Source organism: Cebus imitator, unplaced genomic scaffold, assembly GCF_001604975.1.
Source record: "Cebus imitator isolate Cc_AM_T3 unplaced genomic scaffold, Cebus_imitator-1.0 Scaffold1029, whole genome shotgun sequence".
Lineage (NCBI taxonomy): Eukaryota > Metazoa > Chordata > Mammalia > Primates > Cebidae > Cebus > Cebus imitator.
The window spans coordinates 24,605-35,614 of record NW_016108344.1 but is presented as its reverse complement, the minus strand read 5'-3'; the positions used below and the strand labels follow the sequence as shown (position 1 = coordinate 35,614).

At 46.2% G+C, this 11,010-nt stretch overlaps 1 protein-coding gene, 1 long non-coding RNA gene and 2 other non-coding genes across 6 annotated transcripts in view; 2 read left to right on the top strand and 2 right to left on the bottom strand.

The window, feature by feature from the left end:
- LOC108298648 (neuroblastoma breakpoint family member 1-like) overlaps window positions 1-10,450 on the top strand; it is an 18,698-nt gene extending 8,248 nt beyond the window's left edge. For 2 of the 3 annotated variants that reach the window (XM_037735859.1, XM_037735860.1), the window contains 7 exons: window positions 828-900; window positions 1,351-1,574; window positions 3,348-3,449; window positions 4,827-4,899; window positions 5,334-5,548; window positions 7,340-7,391; window positions 8,177-8,311. In XM_037735859.1, coding sequence (XP_037591787.1) covers window positions 828-900; window positions 1,351-1,574; window positions 3,348-3,449; window positions 4,827-4,899; window positions 5,334-5,505 — 644 coding nt within the window. In that variant the 3' untranslated portion in view covers window positions 5,506-5,548; window positions 7,340-7,391; window positions 8,177-8,311. Of the gene's footprint in view, window positions 1-827; window positions 901-1,350; window positions 1,575-3,347; window positions 3,450-4,826; window positions 4,900-5,333; window positions 5,549-7,339; window positions 7,392-8,176; window positions 8,341-9,006; window positions 9,059-9,592 lie in introns of those variants that run through there. The other variant, XM_017521271.2, reaches the window with a different exon arrangement.
- The window catches only part of LOC119469923, a 51,587-nt gene that overhangs the window by 22,441 nt on the left and 18,136 nt on the right, over window positions 1-11,010 (top strand). The gene's annotated exons all lie outside the window — the stretch shown is intronic.
- Window positions 2,778-2,918, bottom strand: LOC119469924. The gene has a single exon (XR_005198783.1). It is a non-coding gene; the product is annotated as a U4 spliceosomal RNA (small nuclear RNA).
- On the bottom strand, window positions 6,775-6,914 carry LOC119469925. Its single transcript, XR_005198784.1, has one exon. It is a non-coding gene; the product is annotated as a U4 spliceosomal RNA (small nuclear RNA).

Sequence of the window (11,010 nt, the reverse complement as noted above, 5' to 3'; positions counted from 1 at the left end):
GTTGTAAAGGACAAAAAGGAAGCTGTGACAGGAGGGCGGTTGTTGGAGTGGAAAGAGCTCTGGATTAAGAATGAAGGTTCCCAGGCTGTATCTTCAGCAGTGTTTTTAGTAACTGTCAGTGAGCAATTGATTTCTCCTTCCTGACTTTCTGTCTATCCATCTGCAAAGGCAGGCAAATTGCTCTCTCTCCATCTGCCAAGGCAAAGATCTTGCAATGTCTGAAGCATTCAAATGTGCGAACACTTATGACCGCTTATCACAATGAGATAAAGGCCCTCACTGTGTGGTGTTGGAGGCAGCACTTGATGTGTGGGCATTTGGGGTTAGGAAGCGGTTGAGACTGGAGCACTCCCTGTGGAGAGAATATCCCTGAATCACACAGCAGAAGCCACTTGCAGGGCCTGTGAAGTCAACTGATGTGCAGAGGATTGTGGGACAAGTTTTTTGTCCTCTCCTAAAAGAAAGAAATAGATTGTAAATGTGAACTGTGACAGGATGGCAAGGTGTCCCTGGCCATCAGATCTCTGTTAGGATGTGGGAGACAGCTGCGAAAGTCTAGAGAGAGGCTGCACAAGCCTCCAGTGATGTGGGAGCAGAAGGTCTTTTCAACATTTGTCCTCATCTTGATGGTGACCCTCCGGATCAGAAATGCTTTGCCTGGTGGATCAGGAAACCATGCCAGGGTGTTTTGCTAAAGAGAAACCATGAGAGCTTTCAGTAGAACAGGGACCCACACATAGACGTTCATGACCCTGTGCACATTGGGCTGACTGTGCTTGCAGAGTGTGAAATGGGAAATATCTGAACGAACACATCTGTACTTGCAGAAAATGACCAAGATGAGGATGAAGATGTTCACGTCGCAGAGGCTGAGCAAATACAGGAGTCACGTGCCCCCAGGTAACGCTGAATAATCAGGAGCAAGTACTGGTTGGGAAAGTATGGAAAAGTTCTAGAATCTCACCCTCTCTGGCATCTCCCATGGGCCAAAGCCTTCATTCCCTTGGCCGCAATACGTTCAGTTCAACCAAACTTAGACACAGGGTGTGGCAGCTGTTGTGGTTCTTTGTGTCTACCGAGTGCCGTGTCTGAACTATGCAGGGATAACTGAGTCTCTGTTCTTCTCAGCTCCTTTTTGCCCAGTGTGATAAATAGCAGCTGCTCTCTTCCACTCCGGTTCCCATGGCAGCCATGCTCTGTGGCAGAGAGGAGGATTGCCTGTTTCCTCTCAAAGGGAACCTTGCATTTGCCTTCTGAGAGCCCTCTCTGATTCCTCCTGTGAAAACCAGCCAGGGGTTCCCGGGGTCCAATCCCCCTTTGTTTAATCTTTTGTCATCTCTATACCCTCAGGCTCATCAGGGAGGTGCCAAAGGTTGATGTCAAGAGAGTCCTTGAAGACTCACTGGAGGAATGTGTCACCACTCGTTCAGATAGCTACGGCCCTTCTGACTCCAGCCAGCCTCACGGAGACACCAATGAAATCACATTTAAGGAAGACAAAGTCAACTCTGCACTGGTTGTCAAGAGTCCATCATCTCATGTTGTAGTAGAGGATGGTCTAATCATTCTTTCAGGTGACCCCTACATTCCTTGTTTTTGATACCTCTGTCTAGGCTGAGGAAGATCAACCCTGAAGACAGGCTCTATACACACAAATCGGTTTGAATAAAAATGTATGATGTATAAAAATAAAAACACAGATATCAGGGAACTTTTATCTCTTCCTCAGCTCATGCCATGCATTTGTCTCCCAGGCCCAAGTATCAAGTTACCAGACCCGAGGCCGGTGTGACAAACTCATGGTCACCTGAATGCAGGAGGTGTACAGTAGGTGTCTGTCAGGTCTCCTAGCTTTGAGTCGGTATCTCTCATCTCCTGTCATTATGTCATCTGTCCCTGAACGATGTTCATGGAGTTTCCATTTCTTTTTAAGGAAACTGGGCGCCTTGCCTATTTGGCGATGTTGTTCCCCAGGTTTCACTGCTCCGAGTGTCGGTCTTGATCTCTTTTGAGTCAGCTTGCTTAGCTGCACAGTCACCTTGAAACCAGGATGAAAACATTTCCTCTTTACCTTGCCGATGTGTTTCCGTGAAGCAAGGCTCAGCCCGGCTCTCCGCCCATCAGTGCAATGGCCGGTCTGATTTTTCTTCGTAGCATCACATAATTGTTTGCTGTTGTTGGGTTGTAGTTTTTTTTGTCACCCAGGCTGGAGTGCAGTGGCACCATCTTGGCTTACTGCAATCTCCACTTCACGGACTCCGGTGATTCTCCTGCCTCTGCCTCCTGAGTAGCTGGGACCACAGGTGCTCACCGCCACAGCTAGCTAATTTTTGTATTGTTAGTAGAGACGAGGTTTCACCATGTTGGCCAGGCTGGTCTTGAACTCCGGACCTTCAATTTTTCACCCGCCTTGTCCTTTGAAATCACGGATTTTTTTTTTCTTTTTATTGAGATGGAGTCTCCCTCTGTTATTCAGACTGGAGTTCGGTTGCAAGATCTCAGGTCAATGCAACCTCTGCCTCCTGGGTTCGGACGATTGTGCTGCCTCAGCCTCCCGAGTAGCTGAGACTGTAGGCGCGTGCCACCATGCCCAGCTAATTTCTTTGTATTTTTAGTAGAGACAGGCTTTCACTGTGTTAGCCAGGATGGTCCTGACCCCCTGACCTCGTGAAGTGCTCACCTTGGCCTTTCAGAGTGCTGGGATTACAGGCGGGAGCCACCATGCCCGGCCCACAGATTCTTTTTTGTTTGTTTTTGTTTTGTCTTTTTTTATTTCTTCTCCCTAGAGACTGTCCAAAATTGTCAATGCTGACTCTATTGCATGTCATCACGGCGGGGTACTGGGGAAAGTTTTCAATGAGCAATAATCTCATCTCAGATAAAACTCATTGGCTACGATATTGCCACTGCGCAAAGCTCACAGATTCTTTTTCAAGCAAGTGTGGTTAGAATTTCCACATTGTCCAGTTTCATGTATAGATGCCTCTGACCATTCAATGACCTTGCTACCTGGTGAGATAGGTCAGTATTGCAGAAACACTCCCAGAAAATAGTTTGACTACTTTTAGGACATTTTCTCGGAAAAAGTTTGGTTTAACTTTGCGTAGACTCTGGCAGAGAATATAGCACTATGGTCCACCTGTACAGGGAGATTTTGGCCTATGCATCTGGAAAGCAGGCTCATCTACTCACCAGGCTTCATCCAGGGCACCCTAGAATCTTCCTGTCAGAATTTGTATTCTTGCCCTGAGAACAATTCTGTGCTTGTGCTATGACTAAACACTGATTTGGTCCTATGTGAAGTGTGATTTTCTTAATGTGACCTGCTTTTATGAATTTGCTTACAGAAGATCGAAAAGATGAGGAGGACCGGCAATACGGAGACAGCCAAAATAAACTTCTTATGAGTCAAGCGGCCCACGACCTGGGCTGCCGGCTGAAGACGGAAGGTAAGTTCTATAGGTTCACCATCACCGAAGTGCTGAAGAGTGTTCTGTGTTTTGTCTGAGAAACTGAACACTTTCTTCATCAGAATTTATTTCATTTTCCCCATACTTCTAGGCAAATATTAATTTATATTTTAACATTTTGTTAAAAACAGATGAGAGAGGCCAAAGCATGTAGCCACTTTTCCACGTCTGCAGCAAGGTGGGTGTGGGATTCAGGGTAAAACCTCAGCTATTGATTCCTGACACAGGCACAGAACCACCTGTTTTTCTCAGCAAGAGGCTAAATCATGTTGACAGGAATCCTCTGTGTACCACAGAAGATCCTGCAGACAAGTAGCATCTAGTCCATGGGTCGAAATGTCTGAGGCTCATGAACTTCCATTCAGTTCAGGTTTCTGCTGAGGTCCTGTAGGGAAACTCTGTTCTGGGGGCCAGGGGGAAATACAGTGATAGTACACAGTACCCACTGTGGGAGCTTCAAGAGGACTCTGCTCCTTACATCATCTGATGGGAGGTGGTCTTTGGAACAAGAGGCAGCATGTGTCCAGTTGTAAAGGACAAAAAGGAAGCTGTGACAGGAGGGCGGTTGTTGGAGTGGAAAGAGCTCTGGATTAAGAATGAAGGTTCCCAGGCTGTATCTTCGGCAGTGTTTTTAGTAACTGTCAGTGAGCAATTGATTTCCCCTTCCTGACTCTCAGTCTCTCCATCTGCAAAGTCAGGCAAATTTCTCTCTCTCCATCTGCCAAGGCAAACATCTTGCAAGTGTCTGAAGCATTCAAATGTGCGAACACTTATGACCGCTTATCAAAATGAGATAGAGCCCCTTGCGGTGTGGTGGTGGAGACAGCACTTGATGTGTGGGCATTTGGTGTTAGGAAGTGGTTCAGACTGGAGCACTCCCTGTGGAGAGAATGTCCCTGAATAACACAGCAGAAGCCACTTGGAGGGCCTGTGAAGTCACCTGATGTGCAGACGATTGTGGGGCAAGTTTGTTTGTCCTCTCCTAAGAGAAAGAAATAGGTTGTCAATGTGAACTGTGACAGGAAGGCAAGCCTGTCCCTGGGCATGAGATCTGTGTCAGGATGGGTTAGACAGCTGCCAAAGTCCAGAGAGAGGCTGCAGAAGCCTCCAGTGATGTGGGAGCAGAAGGTCTTTTCAACCTTTGGCCTCATCTTGACGGTGAGCCTCCGGATCAGAAATGCATTGCCTGGTGGATCAGGAAACCATGCCAGGGCACTTTGTTAAGGAGAAAACATGAGAGCTTTCAGTAGAACAGGGACCCACACATAGACTTTCATGACCCTGTGCACATTGGGCTGCCTGTGCTTGCAGAGTGTGAAACGGGAAATATCTGAACAAACACATCTGTACTTGCAGAAAATGAAAAAGATGAGGATGAAGATGTTCATGTTGTGGAGGCTGAGGAAATACAGGAGTCACATGCCCCCAGGTAACACTGAAGAATCAGGAGGAAGTAATGGGTGGTAAAGTATGGAAAAGTTCTAGAATCTCACCCTCTCTGACATCTCCCATGGGCCAAAAGCCTGCATTCCCTTGGCCACAATATGTTCAATTCAACCCAACTTAGACACAGGGTGTGGCAGCTGTTGTGGTTCTTTGTATGTGCTGAGTGCCATGTCTGAATTATGCAGGGATAACTGAGTCTCTGTTCTCCTCAGCTCCTTTCTGCCCAGTGTGATGAATACCAGCTGCTCTCTTTCTCTCCGGTTCCCATGGCAGCCATGCTGTGTTGCAGAGAGGAGGATTGCCTGTTTCTTCTCAAAGGGAACCTCCCATTTGCCTTCTGAGACCCCTCTCTTATTTCTCCTGTGCGATCTCCCTTTGTTTAATCTTCTGACATCTTTATCTCTTCTGGCTCATCAGAGAGGTGCAGAAGATTGAAGTCAAGAAAGTCCCTGAGGACTCACTGGGGGAATGTGTCGTCACTCATTCAAATAGCTATGGGACTAGTGACTCCAGCCAGCCTCCCAGAGACACCAATGAAATCACATTTGAGGAAGACAGCATCGAATCTGCGCTGGTTGTAGAGAGTTAATCATCTCATGATGTAGCGGAGGATGCTCTAAGCATTCTTTCAGGTGACCTCTACATTCCTTTTTTTGGTACCTTTGTCTAGGCTGAGGAAGATCAACTCTGAAGACAGGCTCTATACACACAGATTGGTTTAAATAAATATATATGATGGGATAGTAAACACAGACATCAGGGAATTGTTATCTCTTCCTCAGCTCATGCCAGGCATTTGTCTCCCAGGCCTGAGTATCAAGTTACCAGACCCCAGGCCAGTGTGACAAACTCATGGTCACCTGAGCACAGGAGGTATACAGTAGGTGTCTGTCAGGTCTCCTAGCGTTGAGTCGGTATCTCTCATCACCTGTCATTATGTCATCTGTCCCTGAACGATGTTCATGGAGTTTCTATTTCTTTTTAAGGAAACTGGAAGACTTGCCTTTTTATTTGTAGATATTGTTCCCTAGGTTTTGCTGCTCTGAGTTTCAGTCTTGGTCTCTTTTAAGTCAACTTGCTTAGCTGCATAGTCACCTTGAAACCAGGATGAAAACATTTCCTCTTTCCCTTGTTGTTATGTTTTGGTAAAGCAAGGTTCACCCCTGGCTCTCCACTGCCTCAATGCAATGGCCGATCTGATTTTTCTTGTAGCATCACATATTGTTTGTTGTTGTTGAGATGGAGTCTTTTTTTGTCATCCAGGCTGAAGTGCAGTGGCACCATCTTGGCTGACTGCAGCTCCACTTTGCAGACTCCACTGATTCTCCTGCCTCTGCCTCCTGAGTAGCTGGGACCAAGGTGCTCACCACCACACCTAGCTAAGTTTTCTATTTTTCGTAGAGACGAGGTTTCACCATATTGGCCAGGCTGGTCTTGAACTCCTGACCATAAATTTTTCACCTACTTTGTCTTTTCAAATCACGGATTTTGTATTTTCTTTTTCTTGGAGGTGGAGTCTCCCTCTGTTTTTCAGGCTGGAGTTCAGTTGCACGATGTCAGGTCACTGCAACCTCTGCCTCCTGGGTTCATACGATTCTGCTGCCTCAGCCTCCCGAGTATCTGAGAGTGTAGGCGAGTGCCACCATGCCCAGCTAATTTCTTTGTATTTTTAGTAGAGACAGGCTTTCACTGTGTTAGCCAGGATGGTCCCAATCTCCTGACCTCGTGAAGTGCTGACCTCAGCCTTTCAGAATGCTGGGATTACAGGCGGGAGCCACCATGCCCGGTTCACATTTCACCATTGGTCTGAGACAGATTCTTTTTTGTTTGTTTTTGTTTTGTCTTTTTTTATTGCTTTTCCCTAGGGACTGCCAAAAATTGTCAATGCCGACTCTATTTGCATGTCATCATGGCGGGGTAGTGGGGAAAGTTTTCAATTAGCGATAATCTCATCTTGGATAAACCTCATTGGCTATGATACTGCCACTGCGCAAAGCTCACAGATTCTTTTTCAAGCAAGTGTTAGAATTTACATATTGTCCAGTTTCATGCATAGATGCCTCTAACCATTCAATGACCTTGCTACCTGGTGAGATAAGTCAGTATTGCAGCAGCACTGCCGGAAAATAGTTTGACTAACACTTGGAGATTTTCTGGGAAAAAATTTGGTTTAACTTTGCATAGACTGTGGGAGAGAATGTGGCATTATGGTCTACCCATAGAGGGAGATTTTGGTCTGTGCATCTGGAAAGCAGGCTCATCCACTCACCAGGCTTCATCGAGGGCACCCTAGCATCTGCCTGTGAGAATTTGTATTCTTGCCTGAGAACACTTCTGTGCTTGTGCTATGACTAAACACTGATTTGGTCCCATGTGAAGTGTGATTTGCTTCATGTGACCTGCTTCTCTGAATTTATTTACAGAAAGTCAAAATGACGATGAGGAAGTGGAAGAACAATGGCAAGTGCCCCCCAGGTAATGCGGTGGAGTTGTGGGCTGTTAGCTCAGTAGTGACACCTGAAGACTGCAGCTCCAGGGAAAACGGGGAAGTGATGGCTAGAACTCTTTCTTCCATTCACCCAGCTGCAAATTGTCTTTATTGACAAAGTTGTGGGTGATTTGTGGCACTTGTGTAGGTTTCAATTTCTTAGTCCTCCCAAGATAGGAGTCTGCAATCAGATGAGCCTGGTGAACTCGGCAAACAGGGATTTCCTGGTTTCGCCTGTTCTCTCCCATGTGTTTAAATCCAGGGACAGATGTGTATATTGTTTCTGCATATTTCTTGTTCTCATGTTTGCTAGGATTTGTGAAGAGAAGAAATTCAAAAAATATACATATGATATCAAAATACTGGAAAAGGGAGGCCATTAATACCCAAGATCTGGGTGTCTGAAATGCCTCAAGAGCTGTGTTCACTTGAATGCTGCATGTAAAATTCAACATAACTTATGCGAGGTAGTTGAAGCCCCGTGTTAGTTCTCGTGCTGCAGTTCATGATGAGAGTTTACAGGGAGTCTGGGTGGCCTGCAGTGGCTCATTTTGCAAATGCACTGAGCACCTGCTGCTCATTTGTGCTCTGTCCCCAAGGTAGTCACCCTCCGCCCTGCATTTAGAAGGATAGTTTTTTTTCTCTTGAAGGATAAATGCCTTTGCTTTCTGAGGCCACTCCTTTCTGACTTCCATCAGATCATCTGGGAGACTTTGTTGTCTAATCTCTGTTGGTTTAATCTTCTGTCACCCTGTCCTACCTGGCTCATCAGGAATCTGCAGGAGTCTGTGGAGGAGGAAGCCCCCCAGGAGTCCTGGGATGAAGGTTATTCGACTCTCTCAGTTCCTCCTGGCACATCTGCTTTCAGTGAGCCTTACAGGAGCAACTTACACTCATTAGAGGAGCAGCAGGTCGACTTGGCTCGTGACATAGACAGTGAGTACTCCATTGTGAAGGCGATAAAGCTCCATTTTCTGCCCCAGATAGACCCCATAGTCTTTGGGCATTGCTCCCCTGGCTGGGCTGAGTGTTGTCATCACTGTGGGCTCAACCTGTACATCAGTGTAGATTTCGATTACTCTGGATTCCAGTCTGAAGCACGGACATGGGGGGGGTCAGTGAGCTTTGCTCTCTTTCTAGTCTCAGGCCATGCCCGTCGCACACTGGACCGACTGTCAGGACATTGAAACCCAAGGCAGGTGTTGCACACTCACACCAAGCTATGCAGCGCATGCCCACGAGTTGTCTGTCAATCTGAATTCAATGCCTCTTGCCGGCTACCAAGTTCCTCTTGAGTTTTGTTCCCCAAGCATATCTGTGAGGTTCTTCCCTGCTTGTACAAACTTGGTGTAACTGTTTGTACAAACTCGGGATAAAAGAATAATGGTCTACAAGAAGAGGGACATTTCACCATTGGTTCTGAGACACAAACCAAGGAATCTCTAGCATGATTGGCCTTGAGACCTCCTGAAGTCTATCTCTCACATTATCCTGTTCTCATGCTGAGGAGCCTGAGGTCCCTGTGCAGGGATTAGACAGTGGACTGTTACGGGTGTTGGGGAATTGGCTTATTTTGTCTGTCCCTGTCTGAATTTATTGCAGAGATTAAAAATGACCAAGAAGAAGAAGAAGATCAAGGCCCACCATGCCCCAGGTAACTCTGAACAATTGTGAACAGCTAATTTTGTGTTGACACCTGGAGACGCCAGGTCCAGGGAAAACAGAGTGGGCTGACAATATCGATACCGTGTTTTCAACGAAGCCTGAACTATTCCTACTAACATTGCTGTTGGTTTTCATTGCAGTAGATATTTAGGTTTCCATTTCTTCCTCCCTTTGTCATGTACTAACTGCTGTAGGTTGACCATTCTTGTTTTTACGATCGGTGTTCGCTGTGTGTCCTGAGGGCACTAACTCAGAGTGTCCTTTTACTCCCTCATCAGTGTGTCACCTGGACGGCTCACTGAGCTTACTTTCTCTCTCTCTCTCTCTCTCTCTCTCTCTCTTTCTTTTTGATTCTTTTTACCCTACTCTTGCCCATCCCAACATAAGGCAATAATTTTTTGTAATTAATGGATCTATGTTTTTTCTTTATTAACCACTTTCTTGTGCTACCCATGAAATCTAGTTGGGGCTCTGCGTTTCTTATTTTCCCTGACTTATTCTTTGGTTTTTCCTCCTTTTCTAGGCTCAGCATGGAGCTGGTGGAAGCAGAAGAGCCTGAAGTCTTCCGGTACTCACTGGATATATTGTATTCAACGTATACAGCTTATCCTGAGTTTTACTACACATGCCAGGATTACACATATGCCATTTTTTTACTTGTGGAAGGGCATGTTCGCTTGACTTTGGACATGGACAGTAGGTTTCTTACTATGACGGTGATAGGACTCCACCTGGTCTCCCGGATAGGGGTCATATTCCAACACTAAGACAACATGTCACCTGGGACTCTGCCAGTGCAGAGTATGAACAACACCATGTTCTTGCTGAAACACTTAGCCTGAGTTTCATAGCCTGAGGTAATCTCCAGACAACTTCAGAATGTAGAGCAGTGAGCAGCACGACTGACCTGTCTCCTTCAGACAGCCCATGTCACCACAAATCACACAACTAAAAGGAGAAGAGACATTTTGGGTCGAAAAAGAGTCAAAAGATAATGTAGCTACATTGCTTTAGTTCTTTTGAACGCAAAGTGTCTCCTCACCTTTTCGTTGTCATTGATGGTGGTGACATGGGCTTCTTTGTAGAGGACAGGTCAGCTGTCTGGCTCAATGATCTACACTCTGAAGCTGTCTGAAAATGTCCTCATGATTAAATTCAGCCTAAGTGTTTTTCCGGGAACACTGCAGGGTCAATGCTACCTCACCCATCTGCAGGCAGAGAAGGTCCCATGTGTCTACTACCATGATCATGGTACCAGGACTATTCCACCATTTGTCTACGACCATGATCGTGGCACCAGGACTGTTCCACCATTTGTCTACCACCATGATCATGGTACCAGGGCTGTTCCACCATTTGTCTACCACCATGATCGTGGTACTGGGACTGTTGCACCATTTGTCTACCAGCATGATCGTGATACCAGGGCTGTTCCACCATTTGTCCATCATCATGATCATGGTACCAGGACTGTTCCACCATTTGTCTATCACCAATATTGTGATACCAGGACTCTTCCACCATTTGTCTATGACCATTATCTTGATACCAGGACTGTTCCACGATTTGTCTATCACCATGATCGTGATACCAGGACTGTTCCACCATTTGTCTATCACCATGATCGTGGTACCAGGACTGTTCCACGATTTGTCTATCACCATGATCGTGGTACCAGGACTGTTCCACCATTTGTCTATCACCAATATTGTGATACCAGGACTGTTCCACCATTTGTCTATCACCATTGTGATGCCATATCTGTACCTTTCAGAGACATCTTATTTATAGTGAGGTAATTGGGAAAATGGTTTTTAAAATTTTAATGCCGGGCGCGGTGGCTCAAGCCTGTAATCCCAGCACTTTGGGAGGCCGAGGCGGGTGGATCACGAGGTCAAGAGATCGAGACCATCCTGGTCAACATGGTGAAACCTCATCTCT